This window comes from Melanostigma gelatinosum (genome assembly GCF_949748355.1).
Source record: "Melanostigma gelatinosum genome assembly, chromosome: 18".
In the NCBI taxonomy this organism is placed as follows: domain Eukaryota; kingdom Metazoa; phylum Chordata; class Actinopteri; order Perciformes; family Zoarcidae; genus Melanostigma; species Melanostigma gelatinosum.
Window position 1 is genome coordinate 19,305,814 of NC_136651.1, and position 17,718 is coordinate 19,323,531.

Consider the following 17,718-nt stretch of genomic DNA (forward strand, 5'->3'; position numbering starts at 1 on the left):
TTTAGTTTAAACATTCGAGAAATGACATCTACTAAAATGAAATCTACTGACCAGCCAGGTAAACGTTGGAAACAGTGCAGCTGTATCTGGGACGTATCAAACTGCTTGGCTGCTATAAAATGAAGCCCCCCCCCCCCACACCCAAAAAAACCCTCTCTCCAATCCAGCTGTGAGATCGTATCGATTAGAAACTACCGCAGATCTTTTGATAATCTTTTCATCTTGAGAGAAGAAGAAAAAACACACGCACACCTGCAGCTGATTCGCAGGAACTTTTGGGAACATCAATAATGGATAAATACACAACACGACTTTTCTGATCTCGACAAAACTTTCACATCCAGAGCGACTTAAACAAACAGCCGTTTGATTCCAAAATGAGTTCGCTGCTGTTGAGAAAAACACCTCTGATGAGTAGAAGAGTCCTGGGAAGAAAAATAAATCATTTCAATTCATTTTTCAATAAAAATCCTTGAAACTTCTACAAACTTAAGTGTGAGAGCAAGTTTAGGAGAAACTTCTTCTTCTTTTGTTTTAAGTTGATTCATTTGTTGTGGAAGGAAGGAAGAGAGGAGGAGGAGGAGGAGGAGGAGGAGGAGGAGGAGGAGGAGGAGGAGGAGGAGGAGGAGGAGGAGGAGGAGGAGGAGAAGAAATCGAGAGACGAGAAGGGCCGGCTGCCTCGCTCAGTCGATCAATAAGATAATCTGAGGCCACAGAGACTCAGCCTCCTGCTGCTTTTTAGACTTTTCCTCTGTTCCACGATGACCCCTCGAGTAGGTATGCGGACAAACAAACACACTGGTTGCCCGCAAAAAATACAATCCGATAACGAGGAGAATTCAGAGTGAAGGAACACAAGCTAGAGACCTTCTGGCGAACACACTCACCGGGGGAAACAAATCCAGCTGCAGGGCTGGTAACGAGCTCGGAGCACGCTGGTCCAGCTGATCCTGCAGCCTCACTGAACTAAACTGCTCCTCTCCTGTCGGACCAGTCCTTGAACATATGTATGTCTTCTTTGAAATTGACAGATTACGAAGAAAACTTTGTTTTTCTAGCGTGCGTCCACAGTGAACGGAGAATCAAAAAGAAAAGAAAAGAGAAAAGTCTTGATAAGTTGAAGTGAAGAACTTCTGCATGAACGGTCTCACGTGTCAGCACTGTTCGAACAAGTGTTTAAAGAAGGAAGGTTTTAGTCGTGAGCATACGACTGGATAAATCAGACTTGGATCGTACTGCACGGGTTGTGTGAGAGTTTATATATATATATATACACATAATATATATATAATATAGTTTTGCTGTTGTTAAACGCGGCCCACCATTGACTTCCATTAATCAAGTATTTACTCCGTTCACTGTGGAGGCATGCGAGAAAAGCAAAGTTTTCCAGGGAACACGGGGTGAGTAACTGATGTTCAAGTATTCCTTTAAACTAGCTGTAGTCATCAGCACACTATGAATTATAAACCTCATCAACAGTCCTGAGGAACCATATTCTTTATTCTGAGGAAATCTCATGTGTTCTTGATCAATATCTTCTCCATACTTACAACATGAAAACCCATATTCATCTCTGGACTACAACCGGATGAATCCATTCTGACAGATATGTTCCGTTACCGTAGAGTTCCTGTGTTAAACTTAAACAGTACGTTGTTTGTTCACTCGGTTTTATGAAAATGTGTCTCTGATATTCAGTCCAGTTCACAAACATTTATTAAATCACCAGAGGATCTGATCTGACAGCAGAACTTATAACATTACATATTTGTAGTATACAGATATTTACGAGTCGTGTCAGTATATGACACTTTATAGGAGTTTGTATAGTTATGTATCCTTCTGTTCAGTTCATGTAAGAAATGAAATCTGCGTTCCTTCTTGTAGAGTGGCAACCAAAGTGAAAACAGAAATTCTTCCTGAAGTTTCATTTCAAACGTTTCCAAAGGTCTGCAGGCTGCATCCTGGTTCTGTGTGAAGGATGTTCAGCTGGAGGTGAGCGGAGGAGAGAAAAAAACATTGAGCCGCGTCTTCAGATCAATGCCATCAATACCTGATGGTGTTGACACTGAGGGCTGATTAAAGACTGAGGAGGAGAAGAGATCCTGCGTCTGTAAGAAGACAAAGAGAGAGGGAAGAAGCAAAAGAGAGTCAGAGAGACAGACCAGAGAGGCGGTGTGATAAATGGGGAGAGTTTGGATGGAGCAGTTGGGAGGTCAAAGGTCAAAGCCACGTGGAGGTTTGATCTATAGCCTGAGACAAGAGAGGAGGATGGAGGGGGAGGAAGAGAGAGGCAAACAGGGCTGAGAGAGTAATAACTAGACACAAACATACAAAGAAATGATACGAACACTAAAGAGGCAGCAGCATTTTATGTGGTCAGTTTAATCAAGTCTGACAAAATAACCGTGGATGATATCATAATGACATCATCAGAGTTCTCTCAGTTTCTTTAAATGTACAACAGAAAAGTTGAGTTCAAAGCATAGCCGGATCATAAGAAGTGGACTTACGTCGTGTCCTCACCTATTGGTTTATGCTCTACGGTTCTGAAGCCTCGAGATCGGCATTTTGGACAAGAACATCTTGCTTTTATTGGCAACCAGTGAGCGGAAGTGACCACATTTGAACTGCGGAGGAGTGACATAGAGACTACATACAGTACATCACCTTTGTTAATAATTTGAGAGAAAGAATCTACAGCATTCAAACCCCCCACTGACCCACCTCACTGAATTATAACTTTGACTGTATTTTAACCATGAACATGAATGACCTCTTTAATTTGTGTCATTAATAACAGACTTTATAAATGTTAAATGCAACAACAGACCAAGAGACAGTTTGAGGATTCTTCTTGTTTTTACTGCTTCATTTCTAACTTTTCAAGCCTGAGGCAAAAGTGAATAATTCAACAGTTAACTTTACATGTAGAACTACAACTTCAATCATAATCCACCTTTGAATTATGAAGAGACCGAAGCTTTTATGATTTTAAAGTGAACGAGATGAAGGTTCAGGTTAAACACCCGACAGATGGAAACAAAACCGTCAGAGTGAGATTAAAGGAGGAGATTGATCTGCTGCTCTGTGATCAGAGACTCATTAAAAGAGCTCCGAACCCCTGGTGATGTTAATGTGTGTGTGTGTGTGTGTGTGTGTGTGTGTGTGTGTGTGCGTGTGTGTAAACCCAGTCTTAATTAGTCACACAGAAACACAGAAGTCTAGCTGAAGATGTTTCAAGAAGTGTTATGAATATTACGATTGAATTTTACACACTTTTTAGTTTAATTTTGTAAGATTTTCATTGCTTCAAACCCCGTTTTTGATTTAATTAAAGTCAACATTTTTTTCAGACAGTCAATGTGTTTACATTTCATGAGTCATTTTTGGCACTTTCTTTATGAAAGTGATAGTAGAAGAAGAAATAGCAGATAGATGAAGAGCTTAGGGGTGACGGGCTGCACTCCAACTCATCATCATCAGTAGTAAACCAGAGTACTGAATGGAAAAGCAATACTGCCGCGTGCACAGCGAGACATCAGATCTCAGTTGCTCACAGCTTGGAGGAAATGATCGACTCCGTCTTTATGGGCCTTTTTCACAGCAGACATTCGAACGCATCGTAGCAAGAGAAGCATGAACAGCAGCTCTGGTCGGTGGAATGCCTCGTTATCAACAGGCTGAAGCAAACCCGTCATCCCCGGCTCAGACTTTCCGAGGTAACTGGAACGCACCATAACACAATGTAGCATTATCACATCATTATCTCTTGTGACTGCTGTTCAGCTGAGGTTATCTGGTGTAAAGTATAATGCAAGGAATCTGTGTGTGTCTGTTCGTCGCATATCTCGAGAACCGTCCCTCCGATCTACCTCGCGCTCAACAGGAGTATTGGGGACCAAAGGACGAGCAGTGTCAAAGATGGTGCAATTGTTCAATATCAATAACATTTGAATAAACAGCAGAGGGGGCAGGGCTTCAGGGCTCTGTGGTGTCGGCCCACCACATCTCTTTCCCAGGTTGTCAAATACCAACGCTTTGTCTCGCCACATGCAGTTTGATGCCAACGTCTTTAAAGAAACCACAATGTAAATTGATCCATGTCGTTATTAAACACTCGGAGATCATGCTCCGTGGGTGTGATGTCATACTTTAAAGCTCGACAATAAGGAGCGGGGGGGGGGGGGGGGGGTCAAACGAACACAGGAGACCAGTGTTCCACTTTTGATTTATAGGTAACGTGTCTTAAGCAGCAGGGAGCCGGGACACCCAGGACTGAAATGTTAAAGATTCTAACTTTATAACAAAAATGATCAAATAACTGGACCGATCAGAGCTGTATGTGACAGGTGCTGAAGACTTGCTCTGTCTTACTGCTGTTTTTATTGTTTTTATTCAATACATTTTCATCAGGAAGGTCAACACATACCGTCATCTGAAATAAATGAATATGGAGCACAGACGCGCGGTTTCATTTTTCATCTTTATTGAACACAAAGTCAACGACAACACATTTGAACACAACACGTGTTTATATGTAGATTCAACCTGCTCTGGTACATCAAGGGAAGCTCGTATACATGCACGACATCACTCACACACACAAACTCTAATATCGAGATTTCTTTATAAACAATAAATAATCAAATCAAAATCAATGAGGAAAAAAAAATTCAAAACTCAACAGAAAATTGAGAGCTGAATGTTTGAATGTTAAGCAGACACTTTACTTTCTAGAACTCAGACTGGTCATTGCACGTCCGACATGTTTCAAACTGAGGTAAATCATTTAGTGAGAATAAGATGGGAGAAATAATAGAAGCGGAGAAACGACGGAGCAATAAGATATAGGAATGCTCCGGTCATATTTATCATTCTTATAATCAAGTCACAGAACAGCGCCCCTTGTTGCTGCAGAGATCAATTTAACGAATGCATTTGTAGTTTTTGGAGACATTTTCAATAACTGCAGCACACGTCTTATTTTTGTTCCATGTTGCTGCATTTGAAGAAAACCAGACGGTTCTTTTAGACATTCCGGTCCACTACCTCCACCAAAGAACCTCCTTTTTTCTGGGTGGATGCTCTGATCTTCCTCACTTGTTACTTACTCTTCCGCTCTGCCTTCTTTATTTTTCTCACCTTTCCTCCCCAGAGAGGCTGCCAAAAACAGATTTTCTCAAACTGTTAAGAGTGGCAGAGAAAACCAAAGATTAAGATCTCAAAACTGTCTGGACTTGCTGTGTGTGTGTGTGTGTGTGTGTGTGTGTGTGTGTGTGTGTGTGTGTGTGTGTGAGTGTGTGTGTGTGTGTGTGTGAGAGTGTTTTCAGCACGCCGTCTGACGAGCTGCTGGATTTCTTTTTCTTTTAAAGAGGAAGAACTTGTGAAAAGCTTTGACACGCTCGGGTTTACAGGTGTGCGAAGCTTTCTGACAGCACTAATGAAACAGGAGATGGAGGGAGGACAGGAGGGAGGACAGGAGGGAGGAGGAAAGGAGAAGGAAGAGTGGAAGATATAGAATTCAAGCTAGTAAAGTGTCACACAGCAAGAGTCTCAGAAATCTAATTGTAAATTCAGTCGGATTCTGACAGAAGATGGAAACTCTAATATCACGTCTGTATATGTATACATGTCTCTTTCTGTATAAAAACAACAGCTTCCCACTCCTGACTCGTCACATACTGGGACTTGGTCAGTAGCCCTGTGAGTATGTAAGTTACATTACGGTACGGTAAAATAAGTCAACCTGGCTACACACAGGACACGCCTGCTGGGTGAACGTCCGCAGACTGTTTATACTACTTTATTTGCTCCGAGTGTCTGATGATGACACGGGTGGGTTTATATTGGACTTAGTTGAAAGCATACAGAAGCTAAAGGTCAGTACCGGATGTCGAGGGGCACTGAGCAAGTCTCTGTCTGTGACGAGAAGTGAGCGAGAACAGGTTGCTATAAAAGTGAAAATAAAATAAAAGTTCTGACCAACAGTTCAGGTATAATGTGCAAAAAAGTGTCTCCAACCACAAAGAGTCAATTAAAGACGGAATTAAAAATACTGAGCTAAACTGTGGAGACATGAACACACTTCTACATCACTGAAGCACAGTGAGAGGAACCACGAGGTCGTTAAAAGCAGGTTTTCTGCTTGTTAAAAAGATCAGCTGCTGAAGCTGTTTGCATCCTCATAAGAAGCGATGATACGGTCAGTTCCAGGATAAAGAGCTCCTCGTCTTCTCTCCTCTTCAATGTTGCTTACATTACTTATTAGTAACAGAACAGACGCAGCTTTCTTTAAAAATAAAATAAGAAACATTAAACTGTAAACGGATCTCACTAATAACTCTTTTGTTACTCCCAATAAAAGGACAGTCATGAACTTCATCAAACACCTAAAGATGTAAATGGAACACAGATATAGATACATATATATCTTTTTTTCTAAATATAAAGTTTTCAATCGAATTAAACAGGAAATTCACTCATTTGAAGAACTAGTCAGTGCCAAGCCGTCACGTTAGCCACAACAAATACACCAAACAGGATCTACGCTCACTGTACAAGATTAACAGACTCCATGACGCAGCAGTTCTGATGTGTATATATACACTGTATGTACACATTGGGACCAGGGTGAACTAAAGAGGAAAGCTGCAAAAGACGAAGAGAAGTCTTCACATACATCAGTGAAAACTAAAGCGTTGTCATCTGCAAACAAACACACAATCACCCCCAAAAATACACATTGAACACAAGCGTGTTCAATCCACATACAACTACCACTCAGGCTGCAACAGGTTACTGCGTGCGAGCCATTAGCCATTTACTACGAGCAGTAAAGCTGGTCAAAATACATGTTCAACACTCTTGGATGGAGTCGAGACGAGACCAAGTGTCTGCTTTCCGTTTGGTCCGGTGAAAGTATACAAGCGGAACTTGGTAATTCATATCGCAACCGAGCTCTTTATGGAGCCACGGCTACGCTGACGGTGTGGGGAGAAGGGTGGGACGCTGGGTGGTTTGGGCTGGACAGAGCGATGTGAGCTCAACACTGGAGACACATTAACACCAGGTGAACATTTCATCAGATAGAGTCAGGATACTAGACGCATTTTAATACAAGTGGTAAAAGGTGCCGAACAGAGCGGATGTGTTCACACTCAACGCAAAGTGAAATCAGGGAAAGAACACAGATAAATAATTGAGTAAATATATTACCGTGGCACCAGGTGCTCGGGAGTACTAAAGTGATGGTGTGTATAATGCTGTTCTTGTTCTACTTCTTTTATGTCTGAAGCGAGTAAAGCTGCACCTCCAGCGTCCAAACATCGACTGTGATGCTGCTTTTAGGAAGAAGGTCTGAAGTGAGAATGTGCGTTTGTGAAAATACACTTGGGTGTAAACACATACACACATTTCTGCGTGACACTCGGAGGGGATGGAGAGAATTTAAAGGTGTCACAAAAGTAAAAGCAAACGGCAGAGATATCACACACGCTAAAGATATCACACACGCTAAAGATATCACACACGCTAAAGATATCACACACACGCAGGCAAACGTTCAGTCCTCGTCTTAAAGAGGTCGGAGAGGACCAAAGCATTCTAGAGAGCACTGGAGAGTCTACTAACAATAATTCGGCGGCGGTTGTTTTAGTTTTCCCAAATAAACTTTTACATAAAGAACAGAAAATGGTGAAGATTGATTCATTTTGAGTCCCGATATCAAAACCATGTCCCAGTCAGTGTTCCTGCAGAGTGAGTCTTCCAAACATTTAATTATTAGGTGATTGTATTGAGCACTGAAATAAAACTAAAACGCTCGGTGGGGAAACAAAATGTCAGCGAGTTGAAGGCTGACTTTAAATGAAGAGTGACGGTTGTGACCGCCGGCAAAACACAGCAAATAAATAGGAATGACAGGAAGGTGTCAACTAAAAAATACATAATGTAAACAAGCCGTCTATCACAGCTTTTCAATAAATTACAGTTTCCTAACAATGATTCAAAGCCGGACCTGAGCTTACGATCAGTTGTTGGACTACATATTTGAAGCGAACACTGAAGTGAATCCATGCTAACAAAAGAAACCTCTGAACACCAACGAGGGCTCAGCTGGAGGTACAGATCTGGTTTAGACCATGAAGCGGTGCTCCTTGCCGTCGTGGGCCATGACGATGACGTTGCGGTTGGAGGTCCAGATGAGGCGGGCCAGCTTCAGGTGGTTCTGGGAGCCCGGGGACGCCGGCTGCACCGGAGGGACCTGGTAGGTCTTAATGCAGCGGAGCTGAGGGGCCGAGTTCAACATCCCGATGCTGCCCAGAAGACTGGTGTTCATCTGAGGAGGACAGGGCAACACATGAGCCATCAAGCCATCAACTCCATGTGCTGACACTTTTGGGTGGAGGGGGTCTTTAAAATGATGTCATGTTGATGCAATAGTATTATTATTAATTATTTGATTCTTCTTTTATGCAACATAACAGCAAATAATAGCAGGTAGTTCAGAGGAATCTGAAACTTGCAAACTTCCCTGTGCATCAAAGGTAACTTGGTAAGAAGACCCTCATCACCAGCTGCCGTTAGTGATGGAAGGGCTGAATGCGCCCTGTGAAGGAGGCACACAGTGTGTGTGTGTGTGGGAAAAACACAGCAAGTAGAAACTCTATCGTTTCCTGAGACGACACTGCCCCCCACACACACACACACACACACACACACACCGACAGAGCGTCTGCCAGCTCATTACCACAGCAGCCGTCTTGCCGGCGCGCTAGCAGCGGTTTATGCTTACAGTAATGCCATTAGTGTGTGTGTGTGTGTCTGCAGACAGTCGTGTCAGAGGTCGTAAAGACCTTTCATTCAAAATAACAGTTCTGGGAAGATGTCTGAAGTGTGTGTGTGTGTGTGTGTGTTTATCATGTACGTGTGTGACTGGTCCGCTGACTTTGTATCATTGTTTATTTAGATGTTTTCCATATTTTGTTTGTGCACTGGAACTTACCGGTATATTTGCAATTATTTACAGTTACGGTTTCTGAATTCTAGCAGGTGATTAAGGAAAAACTAAATAAATGAACACAACATAGTTAGTGCACAGTCACATTATCAAAAATGTTAACACTGTTTGACACTGCGATGTGTCAGAGAACATATGAGCTCTGGACAATAGATTCGCTCCCTGTGAATTCTCCAGAGGATGATTGGCTCTTTAAGACTGCGCAGAGTATTTTTAGGGAGTGTGCATCTTCTCATGGACGAGAGGCTTGAGGAAACATTCATGGCGTCCTCCTCAGCTGAGCCGTAACGCTAGCGAGCTCGGTGATGCGAGGTGAGCTAACAGTGACGAGTATAGTATTCCTTCGGCGCGGTGATACGGTTAAAGGGTGTAGTTGGGTAGAAAGAAAATAGTTCCCACATGAAACTACACACAAGGTCTGTGGTTTATCTTGAGTAACCGGGTCATGAATTATGGAAAGAGACTTCGCTGTTGACATTTTTAAATGTTTTATATTTGACGCTTTAAGCACCTTAAACAGAGTGTCATCTAGTCCCATTAGATTAGAGCGAAGGCAGACATCTCTACTGCTGATACCTCCAACAATATAGAAAGATAAATAGCACGACAGGTCAAAGGAACCATATACGATTTTGGGGTGAACTGCCCCTTTAAGCCCTTTAGAAAGACATGATGTCTTACTATCAGCATGTATCTGTATGTGTGTGTGTGTGTGTGTGTGTGTGTCATTCACCTGCCAGAAGGAGATGTGGCTGTCAACGTTGGAGTACGTTGCCAGGTAACGGCCGTCAGGAGCGAACGCCACCGATGTGATGGGACCCTTATGACCGTGGATGTTCTAGGGAGGCGGAGGAAGAAAGGGAAGCAGACTCATTAAAGCAAATGCACTTCTTTACAGGAGCTGAAGACTCTTTGTGAGGAGACTTCTTTCACGTTTCTTTGTTTGTAATAAAAATCTGGTTGCGTGTCAAATACAGAGAGGAAAAACAAAACTCCCAGTTCATCACGTACAGTGATTTGTAGGAAAATTAAAAAAAAAAAAATTGGTAAAACTGATCTGATGTGCCTAATGAAAATGTCATTAGCTCTACTTATCTACAGCCAGACAGCTACACTGTGTTAATGTTCAGTTCATAAGGAGCGCTGAGCTGTGTGTGGAAGTGTGTGTGTGTGTGTGTGTGGGAGGAAGGTGTTGCTGTAAGAGATACGATGAAGAAGTAACGAAGCTTTGTGATATGAATGGAAACAGGACATCGTGAGGATTGGTGTGTTTTCCACAATGACTCGTCAATTTCGGAGGTGACAGACGGGCCTGTTGGGAAATGTTGAATTGCAGTGGATGACAGACAGACAGACACACATCTGATCAGCTGATTCGTCTCCCAGCACGAAGCGCTTTACGACAAACAAGTCAAGAATACGCAGATGCAGGATTTAATGATAGATTGTGGCGGGTGATGCAGCTTAAGGTTTGGACAATACAGCTGGACCACACCACCATAAAACTAGAGCCCTGCGACTTTACCATCAGCACGGAGGCAACCTGACGCCTTCCTGCGTTATTCATCTTGCAGAATGCAAACACATTTCCTCTGGTTTAGGGGACACAGAGTAGCGAATACAACTTTCCTGTCTGGAATACGTCTCTGCATGTTATAATGTTCCAGGGTCCTAGTGCCTTTGCTTTGGAGTCAGTGGTTTCGTTATTAACAGGCACTCATATGGCCCCCAAATTATACCGATTTAACAGTTTATGAAATGTAAAGCAACGTCATTGAGGTTTTATAGAACTTTTTCACAGATGAAAAGCAGACTGAAATAATAGCAACTCCACAGTATCAATGTGTTTTTTAGATACCCTCAAACAACTCCTCATCGTTCCTCACCACCCGTTCTAGCTAAGGACGGTTCCTCTTGCTGAGGAATCCAAACTTCAGCCGCGGCAGCTCCGAGGTTTGAACCCAATAAATTCTGCTTTGTGATGAAGACGAGATGAATCACAAATTGTGCTCCTTGTTGAAATTTCATCGAGGCATCTCAGGAAAAACTTGTTTTTCCGCCGCGCCGCCCAGATTCTCCTCAACAGTAAGTGTTTGGTTTGGACGAGATAACTCCATCAGATGATGGGGCGGCTTCTGGTCCAACAGATGCTGCCATTCGCCTCCAGAACTCAGGGGACGAAATAAAGCGACGCCGCTGCCGCGCGTAACGCAATAAACTGTCCCACCAGATGCAGGGTGTGTAACGCAATAAACACCCCCCCTCCCCCAGAAATCCCCGCCCCGCCTCTGCCTGCGACTGGGATTACAAACTCTCACCTCCAGATGAGATTAAGATGCTTTTCCTCAGGCTTCCAGACCATGAAATAATAACCCGTCTGCAGCGATTAAAGCAGAAAAAAAATAATAACGCAATGAAATGAAAATCTCATCTTTTTAATTCGTTCTCTCCCTCCTTCTTTTAGGGGGATCCTATTAGATTCCAGCAGTGTTGGCTGGAAAAAAAGGTGAATTATTTTGATTTCTTTACAGCCTTCATCCCTGTCTACCTTGGTTTCTTCCCTCTCTCTCAACTCTTCACAATCCCTTCCATCTTTCTCTTTCATAAGTTTTCTCTGTGGCGAGGTCACATATCACATTTGATGCAGTTTGTCGACAAATGTTCACTCAAGAAGCCGTTGAGAATTAAATATGACACCAACATCCAGTTTGTAAGATCTGGGTAACTGAACTCTATCGTCTGGGGTCTCGTGTCTCGCTCGAGGACAAGTCTACCAGCTGTTGATCAACTTACCTGTCCTACCACCTGATCAGCTGCCGGGCTGATCTACAAGTGGCACTTCACACTATTGTATTCTGCCACTCATGAGCCACTAGAAGTGTGTGACACCCTGCAGTGGGCCTATATTTGCTGATTTTACTGTGTTCGGAGCGTTTCTTGGCGTCAACCACAACAACAACGTAGAGACCAGGTTCCAGGCCATGAGCACGCATTCAAGAGGAAGCTACGAATAAACACAAACGTAGAGGGGCGAAACGCAAAGGTTGTGGAAAAAACAGAGTGAACCTGAGGTTGGCTTTCACCCGCTGGCGAGCAGCCCTAAACCTAATGATGTCCGGGTGCGTATACGTCTGGTGTCGTTGATCCGGGGCCGACTTTCAATGTGGTATTTACAAACTGCAACAGACAAATCCTTCTCATTGTGCCTTTAAGAGCTGGTTGTCTTTGATTAAGCCAGTGAGGATTCAGGTTCTTCCAGTGACCAGCTGCTTCATGTCTGACACTCACCTCCTAGAGAAAGAGGCTGAAGCAGTAAAGCTACTGTGGTTGTTCAGAGTCTGCTGTCTGGTTCAGTGTGACCGTCCGCTCTGACTAACACGGTTACCGCTTTATGCAAGATTGGATCGGCAGCTTGAAAGAAATGTCTCCAGCTTCATAGACTGATACTGCAACGGTATTCCACACACACACACACACACACACACACGCAGGATTCCTGCCAACACCGTGGCTCTGGCTAACGCATAACATCTGGCCAACCAGAGCTCCGGTTGCTATTCATTCATTGATTCACTCGTTCCCATTTTTAGGTGGCACACTGCTTAAATGTCTTCAAATTGGGATGGAAATGGAAACTCTGAATGAACACAAATGACCTGTAAGATGGAATATGTAATTAACTAGTTATATATTCATTTTTATATGGATTAAATGGAAATAGATTGGTTTGTTAATAGTTTCATCAAATGTAATAAAATTGCAGTAGTAACAATTTATACATTGATTACCTGTAGTATCAAAGCCATGAGACCAGATTTTGCACTTGCTACATGAAAACTGTTGTACAATCAGAGATCGGGCTGCAAGAGCAGCGAGCCCAGTGGACATTATGAGCGCTCTGTGATTACTATGGATTTCAACTTACTGCATTTGACTGTATTTACACCATTTAAGAATATGAGATGAAGACAAGCTGGTAAAAAAAACAAAAGGAACAGAAAAAAAACATGTATGAAGAGAGAGAGAAACAGGTTGCAGAGTAGAACTGTTTAATGTGCATCAAATATTGATGCTTTCATATATATTTTGATCAGCGAGTGTGTGTGTGTGTGTGTGTCACGGTGGACTGCCTACCAAATCAATCAGCCCATCAGAGAGCAGTGAAGCACACTGAAACCATTTACAGCACTCTGTACTTCAATACACCTGACGCCTGGGGGACTCGACTGTGTGTGTGTGTGTGTGAGAGAGAGAGAGAGTGAGTGTCATACAGACGGCTCATCCCATCTTATTTCCATCCCGTGACTAACACTGACAACTCTTAAACCCCACCTTCTCTTAAAATGAGACTAATTCTAACCAATGGAAGGATGTTTTCACTGAAGGTTGCATCACTCACAGATTTGTGCATTAAGTGTTTCAGTGGTGTTTCTGCTCCCACCATAAGGGAGTGCTACAATAAAGGTATTTTTGGTTGAAAGCTCACAAGCAGTACATTGCATATTCGATTACGTTCCATCGATGTGTTTGTTGCATTGAGCTGCACCATGTAGCGTGGGCCACATGGGCCGAGGCTGGAGCAGGTGCTGGCGGTGCACACTGTAGGAGGGAGGCTGGGGCTTCCTGAGCTTACAAACAAACGTGTATTAAAGCACCTGTTTAGCTGCTATTCAGCCTCATACTCCCTGAAGGCTATGTAAGGATCCCAATTACACACAGGGGGATGCCAACCAAGCAAATGACTGAGCCAATTGATGTGTCACACTGTTAACAAAGAGAGTTACCAAAGAAAAGTCACTTCAATGAGGCAATGCTAACAATGCTAACAACTGCTTACTGGGGGGTCAGCCACGTCCGTTTGTTTCCATGGGGAAAGTAACGATGTGAATAACTGGGTACACACAGTACTAGAGTTGTGGCTAACCAGACACGCTGGCCTCAAAAGGTAAAAGCTAACAATGCTAATAAATGGGTATAGATATAGCACTACACTTGCAGTCAGGAATAGGCTGCTTTTAAATGTTAATAGCTATTTACAGACTGTGGGGGCTAAAATGTTCCATCTGGAGTTCTTCTCGATAGCGCCAACAGCAGTGCTAATTTCACCCTGGACGCTTCAGATATTCTTGTCCACCATGCTGCTTTTCCTTTAGAGTCCTGCTGCAGCTAATGCTGGCCTAGATAGACAAGCTAGCAGGCTAGCCAGCCCCTGGACCCCCCACACTGGCTGGACCCTCCACATCTTTGTGGAAAGCCCCGGTGGGATTTATGGCTGACTAAATCTGTTGGTTTTGACAGGGAATGCTTAACAACTATAATTGCAGCTTAACAAACATGTGTTTGAATCAGTAATGCTAAACAATTGGGTTGAGATAGCACTACAGTTACAGCTGACTGGGTTTGTTAGCTGAACCTGTGGTGCAGTGGAAGCCAACGAACAGGTTTGTGATAGTAGTAGCTTCAAGGCTCTGTGGATTTAGTTGAGCACGTCTTCCACAGTTGGGCTTTACAGGCCGAGGCTCATTGACTGCAATTTGCTTTTGCTGGATACAACACGCTACAAGCAAACTCTTCTTCACTTCCCTGGACTCGACAAGCGATGAGCTTCTCGCGAGAATGTTGCAACACTTCTGGAAGCCGAGCAATTGTCCAACTCCAAATTAACCCGTCAACATTGTCAATGCACTAGTGCTCACAATGAGTTGTGGCAGTGAAGTGAACTCAAAAGACCCAGAAAAAAGATAAAGATTAGATTTGATGAGAAGTTCATTTAGTGGTAGGTCTGCTAATGACCCAGCTGGTACTAACACCAGCGCCTATCTCCTGTTCAGCTGTTTAACTGATAGCACAGTTTAACGGTTCATTATTAACATCCCTACTGCAAACAACGCTCTGTATCAGGAAAATACACACTCCATTGTTAAAATGTCAGCAGCAGTATTATGTTGTATTTTTAAAATTGAGAAAATGAGGACCAACTGACAATAAAACATGACTTCAGGGGCAATGTTTGAACTGAAATGGTACTAAGTACTCATATCGGTATCTCAATGTTGGCAAGTACTCAAATTTAAGAACTTGTACATGGTCTGAAAGAAAAGGTGGGATCGGTGCATCCTTAGTAGTTACAGAAAGAAACAGATGCAGGCAGAGAGAAAGATCAGTCAGATTGTTTCTTTGTGTTCAATTAGTAGCCTCAGTAGAGTCTGTTAAAGAAGCAGAGCAAGCAGCTGGACACACACACACACACACACACACACACACACACACACACACACACACACACACACACACACACACACACACACACACACACACACACACACACACACACACACACACACACACACACACACACACACACACACACACACACACACACACAGTAATGCAGCTGACAAAGAGCTGTTCACGGAGGCTGATCAAAGCTGTGGCAGATGGCCATGCAGGGACTAGCTAGCTACAGTTGGACGCATACACACAAACGTGCACAGACCTACACACACACTCTCACAAATGGGTTATGAACAAAAACTCTCCTCCCATTTCCTTCCTCTTCTTCTTCTTCTTCCTTCCCTCCTCCTCCTTCTTTTAACACATCATCCCTCTTCTCCACCATCTCTGGCATTTCCCTTTCTCTCTCTTTTCTCCTTCTTCCTTTGGATTAAATCAGGAGGAAATCAAAGTGTTTCACTGGACAATACATCTGCCTACTTATTAATTAAGCAAGGCTCATCAGACAGGTTTTGCACTGATTGTTTACATTACGAAGATTGAAAACTGGTTTCTATTGGAATTGCTTTCAACCGTCATAGACTGCTGCTGACAGTACAGAAGCAATCACTATGGTTCATCCCATGGAGACCAGGAATGTCTGTGCATCATTTTATGCCTATCCATCTGATATATTTTAGTCTCGACCAAATCAGTGGACCGACCAACAGACAATGCCTCCAAAAAGCCATGGCATGACAAGCCATGGCTAGCTTTACTAGTGTGGTAAGCTCTGAGAGCAAAGGATGACAAGTAGTGAGTTGATGTTTAACCAGACTGTCATGTTGTCTGTTGATAGAATACCTGGTTGCCTCTTATGACGACATTTTATGGCAGTAAAATCTGCTAAAAATGTTGTTCCAACATATTTTGGTTTCTTCATTTGTGAAATAATCGTCTGAAACTTGCTAACATGATTCAGTAAGAACTAAGAAGTACGAGACTCAATAAGAATCAGAACTAATAAAACCTAAAAGGCCTTGTTCAGCCCAGATCTGTTTTGTGACGCATCCAGATTGATTTAATGTCTGGACAGCACAAAAAAACAAAAACTCACGAAATCTAATTCCTGCTGATCGAATCCAAACCACATGTGGAGGTAGAAATGCAACAAGTGGAGTAACAAGTGCTCCGGCCTCTCAAATCGGATATCAAAGTGTCTTTCGCCCCAGCAGTCAGACCGTTGTTCTCCACCATGTTGCCCTCCACCGTGTTGCCCTCCAAAGCGCTCTGCTAGTGGCGTGGAATCTGCTCAGCACTTCCTGCTCAGCAGACCAGGAGGCTTAAGGACTTCGCGTAAATAAATAAAAGCACTTTCGTCATTGTGTGACCAACGCAAGTGACACATCGCAGTTCTGCACCACCGCTTAACAGCAAAAAATGATAGACCTCCATCTCCCATGCTTCTGCCGGGGAAAGCTCCATCAGCCCCGCTGCGTAGTTACTGACGCCAACGTCGCTACCACAGCAACAGATAGGTCGGTGATCTGATCACTTGCAATGCAGAAAGATACCCAGCCTCTCAATGAAGATGATGGTTTTATCTTACATTGGAAATGAAATGCTTTAAATAGTTCCAGCAAACACATTCTCACACTCACACCGTTTCCACAATACCATCATCTATTAAATGTTAATTACTGCAAATAACACTCGAAGGAAAAGCGTCTTCACACTGTGCACACAAACACAAACACCTTCACACACACAATCAAACTAAATGTCGGGTGAACAGGGGCCAGTGCTGTTATCAGATATAAATGACCCCCTCCACCAGACTAGACTGCTCAGGTTACTGCAAATCAATACGCTGCAAATTACCAACACACACGCTCGCACACAAATACACACAAACACAAAAGCCAAGTAGCACACACAAACGCATACACTCAACAATCTCACACACAGTCAAACATACTCGTGTGCAAAGACAAAGACGTAATTAAGAGAGTCATTGCTTCATCATTAATCAATTACTAGGAGGGGAAAAAAAGTAATTTGAGGCAACATAACTCTTCTCGTGCTTCCCTCTTTCTTTTCTCCTCATTTGCCTTTACATACACCCGCTGTTACTGCTCTCCTCATCTCTTCCTCCACTAACCTGTCGTTAGAGGTAATATGTGCTAATTATGGATACTCAGAATAGTTCAAAGATGTTAAGGAACAATTGGACGGATTAAAAGGGGAGTTGGACAGATCAATCACATGATTCACATTTGGTGATTTATGGAAATAAAGAAAAAATATATGGGGATGGATAGAAATGGATGGGTTGATAAAGTAGATGATCAGTTCAGTGATTAGTGGATGGATGAATGAATGGGTCGTGGAAGGATGGATGGATGGGTGAATGATGGATGATGGATGGATGGGTAGATGGATGGATGGATGGTGAATGATGGATGGAGAATGATGGATGGATG

General features: G+C 43.1%; 1 protein-coding gene across 1 annotated transcript in view; it reads right to left on the reverse strand.

The window, feature by feature from the left end:
• Positions 1–4,481: 4,481 nt before the first annotated feature.
• Positions 4,482–17,718, reverse strand: part of wdr7 (WD repeat domain 7) — a gene marked incomplete at its 5' end in the record, with an annotated part of 110,678 nt that continues 97,441 nt past the window's right edge. Inside the window, 2 exons of the mRNA XM_079289944.1 lie at positions 4,482–8,341; positions 9,756–9,860. Coding sequence (XP_079146070.1) covers positions 8,138–8,341; positions 9,756–9,860 — 309 coding nt within the window. The 3' untranslated portion in view covers positions 4,482–8,137. The remainder of the gene's footprint in view (positions 8,342–9,755; positions 9,861–17,718) is intronic.